Here is an 18673-nt window from a genome sequence, read left to right on the forward strand (position 1 = left end):
TTCCCCTCCACAAATATTCTGATTCTGTTCCTTTTTGTTCTCTTCCTGGAATCAATGCTGGAGTGACCCATGAACGACTGTGTGTCATAAACTTTTTTCTTGTTTTTAAGCGAGCTGTATACCCAATGCAGCCTTCGATCAAGAATCACATGCTCCACCCACAGAGCCGGCCAGATGCCTCAGTGTGTGCCAAATCCTGTTGTACATGATGAATTACTGTTTTAGATATATCAGTGAATAAAGTGTTTTCAGTTAGAATTCTATAAAAATATAAGACACTTTGCTTAAATTACATTATTTATTTTTTGATTATCCCTCTTAGTCCTGCATGCATCATTAGCACAAAAAGTTGAACTTAATCACAACCTCCTTTTGGAGAGATAGTAGGTACACAATCGCCATCCGAAGAGTTTTTCTTCACAGATGGCCCAAGAATTCCAGCCTTGGTAATACTGTCAGTAACCTACACAATGCTCAATAGAAAAATTCACCAAATATCCTTTGTTTAATGTAAACAAGGCAGGAGGCCAGAGTATTATAGTAACACTATTTTACAGGGCTCAGAAATATGATTATCTATCATGTTTTAACATATCAAGTGTCACAAGGACATGCATATTTTGATTAATTATACAACCCAAAATATAACTGCCATATAATTTGTGGTTTCAGCACATGACTGCAACTTCTGTCAATACCTGTGAACTTCATAATTAAATGGGAACTGTATATTAATGCAGTAATTTATGGAAATATGTCATCATGAATTATGAAGTAATTCCATAATTTGTGCCCCGTAAAATTAAGTGTAACAATTTTTACACTAGCAACAGTGTAAGCAAGCTAAGGATTTTGGTCCATATATATATATATATATACACACACACACACACACATACACACACATACATATATATATATATATATATATATATATATATATATACATGTTCACACAAAATAATGTACAATTAAACCAAAGGGCTATGAATCCTCTCATAGCTTCCATATTGCACAGACAGATACATTATGAGAACATTACATAGTTATAATGTGAGTACTACAATGATAATTGGTTTAGGACAAATCTGAGTTCTATCAAGTAAAGAATGTGGCTCATTACTAAAAATAAAGTCAAAGACTATACTGTTAGAAAGTTAAAAAAATGTGCATACCTATTTATACTGATGTGAAGCAGGGCTAAAATTCAGTTTGGAACTTGCTATGGCAATCATTTGTGAAGGTGGTACCTTCCACCCAACACAGTGCACTGAAGTCACTGAGTAATGCAAATATTTAGCTTTCACAAGACAGTATGAAAAAGACTAGTAATATAGCACGTTGTTTCACTGACAAATCCAACTCACTGTGAGAACTTGTGCTGGCTCTAGGTCTGTCTGAACTAAACAGCTAGAGGAAAGAGAGAAACTTAGAAGAGAAACAACTTACACTTTTAGCTTTAGCTGACTACAGATCAAAAATCATTACAATAACTTAGGAAAATAATTATGTTTTAAGAAGCAGCATACATAGACAAAAATATAAAAGTTAAAGCTTTTCAGAGCTTGGTGTCATGTATTAGCTCCAAGGTCCCACTGTGAACTCAAGGATAAAATAGTATTTGGCTTGAGAGGTAATATTGCTCGTACACCCATTGAGCACTACGAAAACATTAAGAAATATCTAATATCTCCTAATGCCTTATTTTAAATAAACCTACATCAAAGTAGACAACAACTATGTCTAAAATGGAAATGCTGCAGTGGTCCTTGCGTGGGCTGACCAATAAATACCGAGCACTGAACAATCAATGCTTTCCCACCATTAAAAATCATTTGAAGAACATCACACACAAAGTAACCATCTTCCACTTTTGTTTTTTCCCTTGTTCCCTTGTTCTGCTCAGTAAGTGTGCTTAGACTGAGCCAACAAAGACTTGGATTAAGTCTTAACATTGGGAAGCATTCCAGAGCCAAGAATATTCATCACCTTTTGCTCTTTTGTCCTGATAGCTAAAACTAACTATAAATCAGAAAAACAAATACCACAAAATCAGCAGAAGGTGTCAAACATGCTTCTCTGCAAGTCCCACATGATGTACATCTGCGAAGACGCTACACAAAATAACTTCTTACCAGGAGCGGCGACAGTTCCTTCCAAGCTGGAAAGTTCGATCATCCGCTCCCCCCAGTAAAATATCAGTCAATGGAAAGGTAAGGCGCAAAGTGCTGCTGCTTAACATTTCAACAGAAAGAGGAGGAGGAGAGGAAGGAGAAGCTTAAAAGCAACATCTGAGTGACAACATCACCGAAGGCAGAAGGGAAAGCGGATGCGCACAAGGCATCCAGGAGAAGCTCGCCATGCACGGTGGCTTGGCCGACCTAACGCGCAGTTCTTCATGCAGACCCAATTCACCCAAATTCCTTAACGTGTAAACAGGACAGACTGGTTTTCTTTTAAATCTCTTTAGAATCATTTAAAACAAAAGAGTGAACAACATGAAAACAAACATTCAAACTGTAAACACTGAGGAGGCCCACTGGCATTTTGATTGCTGCCTAAGAGTTATCCGCCTGGACACTACCATGTATTCCAATAAGAAACCAAATTATAAAGCAATTTTTATACAGCAACTTTCAGACTGGGACAGATAGAAGAAAAAAAAGGTTCTCAACCCAACATGTGTTCATTAGCTTAAAAAAATACTATTTTAGCAAACATTACCAATGGAGAGCACGAATTCAACATTGTTGCAAAAATGACACCATTTAAATACACTGGGACCCAGACGTGAAAATCAATCACTAACATGGCTATGTGCACAAAAGAGTAAAAGAATGTTTCTTTAAAAAATATATATTATATTAATCAAGAACTTCTTTATCATATTAAATCGTTATTCTTAGAAAAGCTGAAGAAAGTTAATGGTGCTCTACACATTTTTATCTCCTAACTCATTTGATGGTTTCTGAATTGTATTTTTTCTCATTTACAGTTTTTTTCATATTTTGTTTGATAAGAATTCTGACCTTAAAAAGTTATAAAATTAGTTTGTTTTTTTTTCTTTGCTACTTATTAATCCAAAAGAATATAAGCATTTGAGTCCCAGAGAATGTCAAAATGCCTTGCTACCTAAAAGGATATTAAAATAAAAGAAATATCATCAAAGTCATGACATTGGAAATTTTGCAGCTTTTCACACAGGCATTAGAAATGCTTATTTCCTGAAGTTCCTTTGATTGTATCCTGGATTCAAGGACGTGCAATCTTACATATAGAACCATTATGGTAAAGCCAATGAAAACATTATACAACATTTTACTGAGAATGTCCACTCAATGGGTTCTTAATGGTCCTGTCCAGTTTACAGCAGTACTTCATTTAAAAAGGCTTTTTATCCTCTCAGCTGGGTGCAGCTGAATCCTTTTTGATGAAATGTATACTACAGTTCCGCTCCCGTAGTTACTTGCAGGAGGCTGTTTACGGTGTGGAGGAAGCGTGGTATTTCACAAAAGCGATTGCCGCCAGCTCCTTGCAGAACTCTTCCAACACGATCACGCCCTCCAGCAATGTGATGTGGTCAATCCTGGGAAAGGAAAGCAAGCAATAAGTCAATGTGAGATACTAATATTTCATCAAGTTTGGGTGAATTTTTTTAGATAAAAAAAAACAGGTAAAACACTGGCTTACATGGGGCCTTCAGGTTCCAAGCCAAGCAATCGCTTTCTGACTAACAGAAGCTTGGGAGTAAAGTCTGGAATACGCTGGATTCGGACCATCAGGTCTCCGACAACCTGCATCAGGGACAAAAGGAACTGTATTCCTGAAATCAACCTCACAGGGACTCTCAGAATTAAAAACAAAACAAAACAAACAAAAAACCTCAACTTCCTATTATTAAATGAAGAGCGTCACCCTTCACTATTCACATAACCATCTTTGGCAAAGGACTCACACCTGTTCCTTAAATATAGAAGTTACCATTTAAAAGAATAAATTTTTCTTTTTTTCTCCACATAGTAAAATAATGACTTCTTGACAGTATATAAATAGTGCTTCCCATTACGTAGCGCTAAGCACATACAATGGTAAGTAATGTTAATGGACATGTTTATCACAGGGTTTGTCAATCTTAGAGAATGTAACAAAACCAAGCACTCACCCTGACGATGACAGAGAAGAGGGATCTACAGCCAGAAGCAAGGTTCACATAAGGATCCAAAAGGTACTCATGTATGTGCGGATGAGGGAAGAGAGAAAGTCTAGATAACACGGAGGTGACTTGTAAATTTACATCATATGGCTATGGAGAGGTAAAAAACAAAAAGACATCTGACATTATTTATAACGTAGATACCTGAGCATTTCATTTACCATTTCAATTTGTCTTTTCAACAAAGGAAAATATTCCATCTTATGCCTACCTCCATGTGCTCTACTACAACGTAAACACTGATAACTAAGTTGGCTCTCACCATATTAGTCAAAGTGCATATTTCACAGTGCTAAAACTTAGGAGAAAAAAAAGCAGCATATATATAGACGTACAGAAGAAAATATATAACATAGTCACAATGTTTCTGTTTTACACAGGTTGTCCTAATTAATCAAAGTGTTCAAAAATTCACCAAAACCCATGAAAGTGTCATATGTAACAATAACAGCAACATAGGACAGATCGAATAGAAGACCAAAGATAGAAGGGGAGGTATTAAAGATCTTTTAAAATGCGGTAGCCTGGGGCACCTGGGTGGCTCAGAAGCTTAACTAAGGGTCTGCCTTCGGCTTGGGTTGTCATTACAGACAGGGTCCTAGGATCCAGCCCTACATCGGGCTCACTGCTCAGTGGGAAGCCTGCTTCTCCCTTTCCCACTTCCCCTGCTTGTGTGCCCTCTCTCGCTGCGTCTCTCTTTCTCTATCAAATAAATAAATAAAATCTTAATAAAATATATGGGAGTCTAGGGGCGCCTGGGTGGCTCAGTGGGTTGGGCCTCTGCCTTCGCCTCAGGTCATGATCTCAGGGTCCTGGGATGGAGCCCCGAGTCAGGCTCTCTGCTCAGCAGGAAGCCTGCTTCTCCCTCTCTCTGCCTGCCTCTCTGTCTACTTGCGATCTCTGTCAGTCAAATAAATAAATAAAATCTTTAAAAAAGTATATGGTAGTCTAATTTTAGAAAAGGTATTTTTCATCTCTTAGATTATTCAATTATTGCCAATTATCAAGAGCATGTACACAACAAAATAAAGTCAGATACATCACAGAACCTTCTCAGCAGCAGGAGAGTTTGGGGGATAGAAATGACTGCCACATGCCTCACAGCGAATGAAAAGGTTCAAAATGGTGATTACAGACAAGGATCATCTCATTTACTGCAAGAGCATTAATTATCCCAAAACACTTATACATCTGGGTACAATTCCTCCTATAATTTTTGTATGTCGTATCACAATTTCATTTGAATTCTAGTTTTTTTATTTTTAATCTGTTTACTCCACAGAGAAAGCAGCTTGGAGATGGTTTAGGGAAGACATCAAAGTCAAAGGAAGAGGCACACTGTACAAAAACAGCTGCTGTTACCATGCCTAGAACTTTCAACAGAAATCTCATTCCTTCCAGTTTTCTTCTGCGCAGCCAAAGGAAACTGAGTGGCTGAGACAAAATTGACTTCCAAGGGAGGGCTAGGGGGTGAGTGAGGCACCTGTGCTGAGCCTGAATTTCAGAGAAATTCAGAAAAAAGGGATTTGACATGGATGAATGTTAACCACAGACTCTGCCTGCTTCACTCCTTTCACTGAGCAGCTGCTAAACCCTTGATATATATATAGGGCGCCTAGGTGGCTCAGTCTCCCTTTGGCTCAGGTCATGATCCTGGGGTCCTGGGATCAAGCCCTATGTCGGGCTCCTTGCTCAGGGGGGAGCCTGCTTCTCTCTTTCTCTCTACCCCTCAGCTCTCTCTCTCTCTCTTGCTCTATCTCAAATAAATGCAAACAATCTTAAAAAAAAAAAAAAACCCACAGTTGATATGATGAACAGCAGTTAAGAAGTGAACATTTGGCATTCAGAAGACCACAAATGCTACGGCATGTGCCAGAAGCCAGCAAAGGTCCTGTTGCATGGGGAAACCACAAGTCCTATGTTACAAGCCCACCTGTAGTGGGTTTTTCATTTGTTTGTTTGTTTGTTTGTTTGTTTTTACCATGAGATTCATGAACATGGATTTTCTGAAAGAAGAAAAAGTATCCCTAAGTCACTCTTAATCACGGTCGAGCCTCAAGCAAGATGAATGAAAGGGGACACTATTCCTACGGAAGGGTAACTGGAAGGGCGTATTCTCCAGCCAGGTGACAACGTGCAACAGAACGGCCTCCAGGACTCATTTCAGAGCAAACAACGAAGTTGTATTTTAGGCACGAAGGAGACATTTTTTAAAATCTTTAAGAAGAATGCATTTGGGGGGCGCCTGGGTGGCTTAGTGGGTTAAGCCACTGCCTTCGGCTCAGGTCATGATCTCAGGGTCCTGGGATCGAGTCCCACATCGGGCTCTCTGCTCAGCGGGGAGCCTGCTTCCCTCTCTCTCTCTCTGCCTGCCTCTCCGACTACTTGTGATTTCTCTCTGTCAAATAAATAAATAAAATCTTTAAAAAAAAAGAAGAATGCATTTGGTCCAGGATGTGAACAAAATCACTTAAAATGTAACTTTAGTACAGTTTTGTATGTAACTTGATTTCTGGTAGTCAGATTTTCAGGTCACTGAATTCTGTCATTTATAGGAACTTAAATAAGTCAACAGAATTTGGCTTTCAGCAAGGCTGTAATACGTTGCCACTTAAACTTTGTATTTTCCTTATAGGCTATTACTTTGGGTTTTTTTCATTTTATTTGAACAAGAATCTAAGTCCTTGGTTGTTTAAAAAGTTTAAGGCTAACTCAGATTATATTTTAATGTGAAAATGGAAACAAATCTCAGCTATACAGAAATCGTCCTATATCTGAAACAGTCTCTACTTTATAATGGTAATTAACTTTAAAATGAGTTGACTTTTTTCCTTTAATATGAATAACCCTTTCCTGGGTTAACAGTGAATGTTTATATCTATTATTTTGGATCTCTTTATTTTCTACTTTACAAACAGAATTCACCTGGAATGAAAGCTAACCAGATTTTTCTGACTTATCAAATGAACTTGGCCCACCTTTGAGTTCACACTAAATACAAGGCCTGAATTTTAGGACAATAAAATTTGCCTTATTCCTGCACTTTTTTACAAGTATTTTAAGTTGCTTTTTTCATTTAATTCTTACAAGCAAATCAAGTAGGAGGTTACAGCAAGTAATATCAGCTTCACCTTAATGAGAAGAAAATGTGACAGTGGCGCAGCTGCCCAAACCCCAGCAGAGAGAAGTGGGACCCGCCGCACTCCATTTTCCCTGGTGTTCTTTCCCTTCTGCTTAGGGATCTCAGCATTTTACTAGCTTTATAAAATCATCACAAATGATACTAAAGGTTCCTGTTATATGGTATTTTAGAAAATTTAACATTGTGACAACACAATAGTATTATGAACACTTGAATCACAATTTCTCAATTATACATACAGGAATCTAGCTACTTCACTAATTATCTGTAGTGAATGTTTAGTTCCAGGCTGGTTGCCCTGGCCCTATTTCTCTACCAGGAAAATACAAGCAAACATTATCCTCAACAAAACACATTTAGAAAAGAAAGAAAATGAAACTAAACCAAGCACGCTTAGCACACCAGGACTCCCGACTACCTCGGAGATCTGACTACATCACGTTCTTACCAAAAAAGGCTTAGAAAATCAAGGGTTTGAAGACCAAAGGTTTTGGGGCCTGTAGTGAACTAGCAGTAAGTCGCGTTAACTGCGACTAGGGATTCCTCACTGACAAAGCACGACCAGAAGCGTGTCCTGCCTGCAGGACAGGGTTACAGAAGATCGGCTGGGACAGCATGCGGGAATCAGCTCTGTGCTGTGACGTGCTAGCTGCTGACATAAAAAGAGCTTTAAAGCATTTCGGGATATTCTGAGCACTCCACAAACTAAAGGGAAAAATCCCTGAGATCCAAAGGACGCTTAGCAAACCAGCACAAAGAACAATGAACTGAAGAACCCCACCACTCAGGGGGCTTCCACAGCCACGATGTATAGGACGGATACGAATGCTACAGCCTAATGCCCACAAGAGCTGGATTTCACAACCAATGGACCAAAATGAGAAACACAGCACTTGCTATTAAGAGGTTAAAAGAAAAAAGGACTTACTCCATCTTTTTACTGATTACTACCAGAAACAGTACTGACTGAAGTCTAACCCCATGAAATACTTCTTAAATTATAATTTCTTTATTTGGCTTTCTGGGTATTGAAGACAGCCTGCTTAGGGAGTAAATTTCCTTTAGAACTCCCTATGCTCACATAAATATTTAACTAAAATGCTAAAAAAGAACAAGTACTTTAATATACAATTTTAAATTAATTCCACATTGGTTAAGTCAATTTCTATGTGGAGACAAGTATTATGCCAGGTGGTTTTATTTCAAGTGTATCTCCCAGGCTGTGAAGCATTGCAAAGCTCTGTCCTCACTCTGTTCATCCGTCAAGGAGACAGGGCAGGAGGGAGGGTCTGTAATCCGTTCCCTTCATTTCTCCTGACAGCCGGACACACACAGCAACACACCAGCTGATGGTGCTTTCGATCTACTTGGGAATAAGTAAATTTACCTTTTTCATTTCACCTCCCCCTTATGAAAATGAATATCATTCATAAGTTCTTTGTCTGAAGCAGATTCATCTAATATTGTTCTGTCATTTTAAGGAGACCAGAGCGCTCAGGTTTCCATTTGAAATGATATTTAAGGTCCTCTGACTTGAACTTTACAAGGTTGACTCAATTTGTATCTGTGCTGACTGTCCTAATAAAAGAAAAGGGTTTCTACATCATGACAGGAAAAGTCTTCTAATCACCTTTACCTCCAAAATGTGTGAAGGTTATTAAGACAATGTTCTAAAATGAGAAGTAAAATATAGGATTCTGTAACAGCTGTCAGGTTGAAAAAAATTTCGGACATAACCAATGTGTCAGAAATGCACCACTTGCCAGCAATCAAGCTTTATGAAAAAGTCATCTAGCGGAAAAACTAAGAAAACAAAACTATTTTATTAAAGAGCTAAACTAAGACTTGAGATGAACCCATGGTGAATGGTAGCAAAATAATGTGAAAATCAGTATTTTAAAGCTTATTACCTGATCAAGAATTCTTCCCATTCTGTCAAATAAAACTTTCAAGAAATGGCCTTCAAAGAAAGTAGCTTCTAAATTGCACTTTTCCAATGCCTTTGGAGACCCAGGCCACTCCCATCTTAAGCAGATAGCGCAGTAGTCCCGGAACTAGGGAAAAGCATTTGCATCGTTAAAGAACAAACCAGAACAAATGGAGATCAAACAGAAATGATTTCCTCTAACAGGCATATAAGAATGCACTGGTGGGGGGGGTGTGTGCCCGTGGAGCGGGGAGGGACACAGGGAACAGGCTAACGTGGGCCCCCGGAAGCTTATAAGTTCTAGTACCAACATACGCTGATGTAAAAATAGGCACGTGCTTTCCTTCAGAGTAATTTAACTCCCCTTATTAGTATCACAGTAAGCCCTAGCCACATTTTCAAATCTACTTGAAAACGTTACATGCACAGAGATGAAGACATGCACGTCGTTGGGAAGGCGGGCTTGGCTCTCCTCCAGCACAGGGCACAAAGCCATGCTGCGCGGCGCGCTCTGCCGATGGTTTGCTACCCTCGCAGTGAGCGGAGCACCACACTGAGAGTCGGCATGTGGAACCTTTACGGCACTTACCGGAGCAAATTTTATGTCTGTTGAAACTAATAAAATAATCAGGGCTGGTATTTTGTTGTGTTTTTTTTTTTTAATCTTTCTAATAATTCATTTTTATTATACTTTACCCAACTGTTGGTCTGTTGACCGACTGGAATTAGTAAGAAACTAGTCCTTCACTATACAGTTTACCACAGGGGTAAACAACATGGATTTTGATAAGCACAGGACCTCACATAATAAGAATAAATTTGAAAAGTCTTCCCCAATATTTAATTTACCTGAGTTTAAACAAATTTAGAGCAGTTTTCTGTGCCCTTTTCAGATTCTCCTTATTCAACAAAGCGACATTACTCTGACCTCTCTAGTTTGGAAATTACGTGAAATTAAATCACATTCTCACCATGAAATACGAACTACTTCAACTCTTAAAAGAAAAACATACTTAAAACAATCAAAAAGCCAGCTTCTTCAGTATTTCGTGAGTTTTAAATGATTTGGCTTTCAGCAAACAGTTTTCTATTCTAAACCACACCCCAATATTCAATAAAGCATTTTCCCATTAACATGACTGAAATTCTCACCTAGAAAGCAGTAGTGTAAACATTTTTATATCCCTCTTGTTGATCTTCTAATATTTCTAAACAACCCATAATAACTGCACTTGTGGAAAATGGAAATGAAACTTTACAAAAAGAATAAATGCAGCTTAAAAATCAATCTTGAGATTGGTACCACTTGTCTTGCTTTCACTCTCTTGTCCCTGAAGGCACTAGCTACACAATAGCTCCGGTCACTCATGCAGTCATCTGGACTTGCATTCCTGCTACAGGCACATGCAAATTAATTGTATAGAACACTACACTGCAATCTCAAGGATTTAAATGAAAATTGAATGTGCGTTTTTCTGACTTGAGACATTTTTAAAATTGGGAATTCTGTAAAATGCTAGAGAGAGGAAAAGTAGACCTTGAGAAGGCCATGAAGGTTAATACTTCAGAGGACACCTTTCAGAGTCCTATCAGGGAGGTAGCAAGCTGAGGGGGGGGGCGGGGGGCAGGGAGGAGGGGGGCAGGGAGTGAGGGAGCACAGCACTTGTCCAAAACTGTTCAAGTGAGAAAAGATGTGGAGAAGGGGACAGGGCTATGCCTGGGGACTGGGATCAAGGGTGGGCGGTGGGCAGAATCATTGAGAAGTTATGTTTTGGATCAATACAGAAAAGGATGGGGGGCAGATATAATTTAAAGTTTAGAAAGAAAGGAAAGAAAGGGAAGAAGGATGGGGGGGAGGTGGGAAGGGGAGAGGTGGGGAGGGAGACAAGGGAAAGAGGAGCAAGCATAAAGAAATTCTGAGACAAGAGACAGTCAGTAAAAGGCAAAGTAAGGTCACCTGCCTAAAGTTAAAGTAATAAGAGAGAGTTCAGGTCTTGCTAAGGGAAACCTTTGGAGAAATGACTGTGCACAATGGGACCAAGTGTGTATGTGCCCTCATTAGAGTTCATTTCCAAAAATTAACTACTTCACTTACCTGCCTGTGAGCATCTCGGAGGTAGGTGTCATATCCAGTGCCCTCGACATGGTAGGACGATTTTGCTTCATCGGGTACCAGACAGAGAAAACTTAGATAAGAAAAGCCATGGTCAATAACAGAAATACACAATTCAGTACTTAATTTTGAATCAGTTTTATAGATCGATTACTCTTTCATATCTCAAAGGTTTTATTTAATAATCACTCATTCCACTTGAAACAGAAGTAAGCCTAAAACGATCTTTTACATTCCAGCCCCGTGACAGACTGCCACAATAGCCGTCCATGTCAGGAAACTGGCTCTTAGGTAACTGAACACAAGATTTTTAGTCACCCTAATTTTGCATCTTGAGCCACATGCAATTTCTCTAAAGTCACCTGCCAGCACCAGGCACATCAGTGACAGCGCTGCGGAAGAAGAAAGAGAACATCGCCAGAGAAGGGGCACTTAAAAAAAAAAAAAAAAAAAAAAAAAGGTAAAACCAAAGTATCAAAAGGGAATGGCCCTTAGCATATGTGAGTACATGACTAAGAACTGCAATTTGTCAAACTGGATATTCTCCATGTTGTTCCAACTGGGAACGACTTAAGTTTATTTATGTTAAGAAAAGAGTATTAAGGAAGGCACATATTGCATGAGGCACTGGGTGTTATATGGAAACAATGAATCATGGAACACACTGAAAACTAATGACGTACTGTGTGGTGACTAACATAACAAAAAAAATTTTTAAATAAGTAAATAAAAAAGCAAGGCCATCTGAAGGTTTATTTAACCACCGTTATCCATTTCTGTTTCTATGTTAAGTAGAGCTTTCCTGCTCTGATATGGATTATTGCCCCTAGGCTGTGGCTTATTACATACACATGACAAAAAGCTGACAGAATCCTTAAAGAAGGGAAGATTGAATTTACAGTATGTCTCCATAACAATCCAAGAACAGAGCTATTATAGGTTATAAAACCAAGCAAAAGAGATGGAAGTCACATTTATATGTCAACTCACCTATTTACAATTTTATGGACTTCCGTTTTCCCATCGTTTTTGGGGTGGTCTGGAGTAGCAGGGGGTGAAGAACTAAGCCATTCTTGATTTGACAGAGTGTTATCCGGCGAAATGTCCGTAAATAATGGGTCTTCTTCTAGATCTCTATGTTCAATTTAATGATGTATAAAAAGACAACATTTTATTACATTTTCTAAACCAGAAGATTCTCTGCCACGTTCTTACAAAACATTACATGATTTTGCTAATAAAAGAATTAAAAAATTACATTTTATAGGGAAACAAACATTTGATACGAACATCAAATTCAAGAATATATTGATTTTGTTCCATTTAATGAATACCACTTGTGGTTTAAAGGGATGGTGATACCATGGCATCTAAATTTTATTTTCAAAAATCTTGTAAGAGGCATTTTTTCATGAATAAGGGAGAGAAGCAGGAGAGAGAAGACGACAGTTCTGTAGGAAATGGGAAGCTTGCAGGCCGGGTGGGAACTTACACGGCTCCTGCTATCAATCCGTTCTCCACCACATCTTTATCTTCTGGACACACAGGCTTATACTCGGTATAATTTCTTTCTTCGAGATTTCTTAAGACCAAGTTGTAAAGAATGTGTTCGTTGGGTTTTTGTAAAAGATGTTCAAACATTCTTAATGTCATTATGCTTATCTGAAACCAAAGTGATAAAGGCTAACTGAAAAACATCTCTGAAAAAACAATTCTTCTTGCCATCCTGTAAGTCAGGCTTTCGATTTTTAAAGCTACATCAAAAAAGAAGCTACACTCAAAACACCATAAAACCATATTTCAAAGCCCCATTCTAAATCTTCCATCGCTTACCTCATCAGATATGTGATCACAATGTTCTATTAACCTATGTCTTAAAGGGTGTCTGCTAATATCTGCCAGAGTTTCCGGTTCCCTCTGTTCTCCAAGGATAAAAAACACCATTTCTTGAAGCAAAACGTCAGAGGTTACTTGCCGAACAATGCGATGGAGCAGAGCAGTCGAGGTCAGGATACCCATCTCAGAACTGGGCATAACAGACAGGTCATTAGTGGGGCACAGAATATGAAATAGAAATTTTTTGTTTTGTTTTGTTTTGTTTTTTAAAGATTTTATTTATTTGACAGAGATCACAAGTCGGCAGAGAGGCAGGCAGAGAGAGAGAAGGAAGCAGGCTCCCCACTGAGCAGAGAGCCTGATGCGGGGCTCCATCCCAGGACCCTGAGATCATGACCCGAGCCAAAGGCAGAGGCTTTAACCCACTGAGCCACCTAGGTGCCCCCCCCCAGCCATTTTTTGTTTTTTAAGAAAAAGGCTACTCACGTTTGCATCAACTGAGGTTCCATAACTCCGACAAAAAATCTTTCATGAACAGCTTTGGCCAGAGCAACAGCAGCGGTCTAGAATACAGAAGGAGTAACATTATCTTTTCCTTTCTTTTTAATGGAAAAGAGGATTAATTGGTAGCATTGGTAAGCCAATTCCACTCTCCATTTGAATTAATGTGGAGAAACAAACTTGCCTATTGGCCATCTTGTTGATGGCATGTAAACCTAGATTAGATGTGAGCTACTCCATACTCAACACTTTATCTAAATGTCCAAGAACAAGACGAACAGGACAAAAATATTATCCCAACCCCCTTATGGCATTAACATGTCCTCAAAGAGGAGAAATGGAGGGAAGCCAGCATCACCTTATGAAGCTTCCTATTGTGATACTTAAAGAAATATAAGGGCAGAACTTGAACTGTGATTTATTCCAGAGCTGTAACACACACACACACACACACACACACACACACACACGTATATACCCAGGGGTTTTTTTGTTTTATTTGATTGTATTTATTTTACTGACTGTGCTATCCTAAGACACTTAAGATATTTTTGGAGACATAAACTGAGGAAATTTTACTTAATAGACACATTTTAAAATTATCAATAAATAACAACAACAAAAAAAATCAAACCTTCTGTGCTTCCTTTATGAGTTGATCACAATAATCAAACCAGGAAAGAAATGAAATTAAGGCTCGTTTTCCTGGAAACGCTGAAGCATCTTCTTTGTGACTATAGGAGTCCAAGCTGTAGGAGGTAGAAGAAATGCTTAGCCCAGAGTTATCCCAACGCATTAACCCAGTTCAGCACATCTGGAACAAGGAAGGCCCGTGAACGAGCTCGTGCAGTAAAACACATGCATCCAGAGAGAGCCGGATGACCACCAGAAGCAGGTTTTATAAAAGAAAGCCAGGGATAAGAGGAAACCTTTCAAATAAAAGTTGTAAATAACTTTTAATCCTTGAGTGGGAAGAGAGAGACTAACACAGAACGTAACTGCAGAGGAAAAACCACACAGACAGCTCCTCACGCGCCTGCCATAAACTTGACCGGAGTGGGAAGGGAGTGTCGGCGGTGCCCAGCCGCGGGGCCGGAAGGAAAGGTAACGAAGGATGCGCAAAAAGAATTAAGGGGCCTGCTTCTCTTCCCACCTTCACATGGACAGCAGTAAAGCTAACCAGGGGGTCTGCCCTACTAGAGATATTGGCAGAATATCAGGTGGAAAAAGACTAGTAAACACCCAGCAAGAGTTAAAAATACACAGAAAAACTGCAACCGTTTTTATTATTATATTAAAACATTAGGCAGCTTATAGATGGTGGGACTTGGGGTACTTTTCCTCATGCTGCTTGTATACTTATAAATGTTCTGCGATAATCACATTTTCCTGTGAGAATCAGGGGAAGCCCCGACGGATGGGTAGAGAGGGTGAGAGACTAAGGTCGGAGAGGAGAGTTCATAGACACGGGCCACGAAGCATAAGACTGCCCGAGAGGCATATTTACAAAAGGATGTTCCTTCTTTCAGGAATTAATACAAAAAAATCAAAGTTGTTGGTTTTAATGTATTTAAGGTCCTAATTATTCACTATTATGGAAAAATAGCTTAACTACGTAACGGCTGGATTGTTCCCACACCAATTCGCTTCGGACTGGTAACAAATTTCAAACGCGCCTCAGACGACAATCCCATTTAAGGACCACAGGTCGTGTCACATTTTCCAAAACTGAAGATTTCTATCACTGCAGAGCAGCAGTGAATTTCCAAGTCCAGGCCTAAGAAGTCGCTTCTGTGGGCAAACACAAGCAGTGGCTCTTACCCCCAGTTAATTGCTTCCACTGTTTCAATATCTAACGGGTCCACGGACTGAGGTAGGGCCTTGTACAGGGAGGCGAGTCTGTCGGTCAGCAGCTCGCACAAGCACGTGCTCTGCGTCAGGCACTTGGCCGCCGCGGGCTCCGGCAGGCTGACTAACAGCATCAAGCCCTCACAGGCTTTCACAGCGATCCGGCCGTCCTGAGGGAAAACACAGACCCCGTCCACTCCTGAATGACATGTGTGTCAAGGGGCTTGGGGAAAAATTCACCTTAAAAAGATTGAACGTTTGACACTAAAACAATAGACTTTTTTTCTTTTTTTCTATTTCAAATGCACCAACTGTGATCAGGTTAGTGGGGGGGTGGGGGGACGCGCAAGGAAGACTCACAGGACTTCTAGTGAGATTCAACAAGGAATTCACTAGGTTGTAATCCTGGTTTGGACGAACAACCGTGGCCTCCGGCAGTGGGGCAACAGCGAGGTTATCCAAGCTGGCGGACAGCTCATCCGCTGGCTGAGGCGACTCGTCTTCGAACTCTGGGGGCTCCAGGCCCGCGGCTCCAGACAGTTCCTCTGGCTGACAGGACTGTCCCGTGTCTGTTGACACGGAATCCTGACCTTTCAAGGACTCTTCTGAAATGACATCTGCTGTGCCTTTGGAAGCCAGGGATTTCAACTTATTCTGAAAAAGAATACATGTTCTGTATGATCTGTGTCAAAGGACCTATAATGTTCAATGTCTAGCCAATGTAGCAACAGATAAAAGTGTTATGACTAAAGAAAATACTCAGACGTCAACAAGCTGGGTTTTCGTTATTTTAAAAATCGCCCAGGCAGTCACAACACTCTCTGCACTAAGGACAAAACGGTTTACCATGACCATAAGCAAGGAACAATATTAGTGTTAACTATATGACTATTGCTCAAAACAACTGATACAAGTGGGGGAAAAAGATTCAGGTTTCAATTGGAATTAACTGTCTTCTCATCGCTGGGCTACTGAAAATACATAGCCTCACTGCTGATTCTTCTAAGATCAGTTTTCTAAGACGATTTTTCTGTTTTCCCTGTCCCTCTGCTTTATAAAAAGAACTCAGTAGTCTCAGGACCCTTTTATTCGTGTTCTTGATTAGAGAAATTTACTTGAAATGTTGGCCCATCTCCCCAATACACACACACACACAAACACAAAGAGAATTTTAACCGAAGTTGGGCGCCTGAGGGGCTCAGTTGGTTAGGCATCTGCCTTTGGCTCAGGTCATGATCTTGGGATCCTGGGATCAAGCCCCACATGGGGCTTCCTTCTCAGTGGGGCGTCTGCTTCTCCCTCTCTCTTCCCCCACCTGTGTGTGCTCTCTCTTGCTCTCTCTCTCCAATAAATAAACTCTTAAAAAAAAAAGGAATTGTAACTTTAGTCTCCGGGGAAAAGTATTTTGCTTTCCATTTGAACCTAAGAGCAAAAATCAAATCACACACACACGTCAGAAGTCATCATGAACTAGCTTCTCCTCAGGGGTCCATTACCGTGTTTCAACCACCACAGAGATGCATTCAGTACTGAATGTATTCAAAGTTCCATTTCCAAAGTTATATTATAGGTATTATAAATCACTTTTAATACAGTTAAAGGTATAGTTTGGGCCAATCTTCTTGAGAAATTGAGCCCACAGCACATGTTAAAACAACTACTCCAAACAACTTCCAAATTTCCTACAAAATCAGTTGCATATCACAGCCCTTATGAATGTAAACACTTGATTCTATCTAAAATACTAATAATAGTGTTGGAGATGGTATCTCAGATCAGAATGGCAAAGGGAAGACTAATCTTAGAATAGCATTCACTTCTTCGACAAGTGTTTCGCAAAGTGTGACTCAAGACTGTTGGTGTCATGGTCTTCCGTGAGGCTTGAGAAAAATGTAGATTCCAGGACCCCACCCAGACCTGAATGAGAACATCTGGAGGTAGAGCTAAGGAATCCGCATTTTAACTTATTTACCTGCATTGCTGAAATGTAGCTGACAATGTTATACTGGTTTCAGGTACACAACATCATGATGGGATCTGCATTTTCAAAGCTCCCTACATGATGAGGAACTGCTGCCTTCTCTAATGCTTTGGTTCTCACTGAAACTGCTCCCTTCCTTTAGGGGTCTTCCTGATAGCCACAGCACATTTACACACATAACCCCCAACGCTCTTAAACCCAGACTTCTCTCCCAAATCACAGATTTGCAAGACCAAATGCCTGTTGATTATCTCCATCAGGATACCGGGAGGACTCAGAACAGCAGAACCGTAATGACCATCTTCCCAAACATAAGCTCCCTTGGGGCTCTTCTTTCTGTTAGCAACAGCCTTGCTGGTTCAGAAATTCAAGCACTCATCATCCTTTCTCTTGCTTCCTGAACAAGATCACAGAAGACCACACAAGACTACCTCTGGTGTTTCTGGAATATATTCACTTCATTCTGTCCCACTGCCTCCAACTTACAGTCCTTGCTACTTCTCTTCAGGGTGATTCCCTCAGCTTCCAAGCTAGTTTCCTCTGCTTTCCCTTTTCCTCTCAAAGGAATCCAGTGTGCAAGATGCTGCCACCAATTTCACTTAAAGTACAGACACCATCATGTAATAACGTCCCTGCTCAAGAATGTTCGGTGGCTCCCCAGTGACTTCAAGTATGTTCAAACTGTTCATCCTTCCATTCAAAGGCTTTGACCCTTCCTAGTCTGTCTCTCCGGGCCTTTTCTTATCACAGGCCTTTCTAATTATACTGTTTCATGAACACGCCACAACCTTTTATATTTTCATTATCCTACGTATGTTCACCCACTTTTTCTAAACATCTGTCAGGAACCAAATCAAAGACAACCTTTCCATGAAGTCCTTCTCAACAACCTAGAGCAGATGCAATCCCTTCATCCTAGGAAGACTTAAGGCACAATGACTTTGTACCCTTCTTACGACAGTCACCTTCTCTACCTCAGACTGCAGCCTGAATATTGATCTTACCCTTGTCACCAGACTGTAAACTCCTTCAGGGCCAAGTCTGTTCCTAACCCACTTACCACAGGCACTTAAACTGTAGTAGATGCACATAGGAGTTGCTTTCCATGAAAA

General features: G+C 40.0%; 1 protein-coding gene across 2 annotated transcripts in view; it reads right to left on the reverse strand.

Annotated features, from left to right (window-relative positions):
• Nucleotides 1–284: 284 nt before the first annotated feature.
• FHIP2A (FHF complex subunit HOOK interacting protein 2A) overlaps nucleotides 285–18673 on the reverse strand; it is a 34729-nt gene continuing 16340 nt past the window's right edge. For both annotated transcript variants that reach the window (XM_045069058.1, XM_045069059.1), the window contains 12 exons: nucleotides 15941–16234; nucleotides 15554–15750; nucleotides 14367–14481; nucleotides 13718–13794; nucleotides 13229–13421; nucleotides 12888–13057; nucleotides 12386–12529; nucleotides 11378–11468; nucleotides 9266–9409; nucleotides 4163–4303; nucleotides 3691–3794; nucleotides 285–3586 (listed from right to left, as the gene is read on the reverse strand). In XM_045069058.1, the coding sequence (XP_044924993.1) occupies nucleotides 3481–3586; nucleotides 3691–3794; nucleotides 4163–4303; nucleotides 9266–9409; nucleotides 11378–11468; nucleotides 12386–12529; nucleotides 12888–13057; nucleotides 13229–13421; nucleotides 13718–13794; nucleotides 14367–14481; nucleotides 15554–15750; nucleotides 15941–16234 (1776 nt within the window). In that variant the 3' untranslated portion in view covers nucleotides 285–3480. The remainder of the gene's footprint in view (nucleotides 3587–3690; nucleotides 3795–4162; nucleotides 4304–9265; nucleotides 9410–11377; nucleotides 11469–12385; nucleotides 12530–12887; nucleotides 13058–13228; nucleotides 13422–13717; nucleotides 13795–14366; nucleotides 14482–15553; nucleotides 15751–15940; nucleotides 16235–18673) is intronic.

Source organism: Mustela putorius, unplaced genomic scaffold (genome assembly GCF_011764305.1).
Source record: "Mustela putorius furo isolate JIRA1106 unplaced genomic scaffold, ASM1176430v1.1 tig00003909_pilon_pilon_pilon, whole genome shotgun sequence".
Lineage (NCBI taxonomy): Eukaryota > Metazoa > Chordata > Mammalia > Carnivora > Mustelidae > Mustela > Mustela putorius.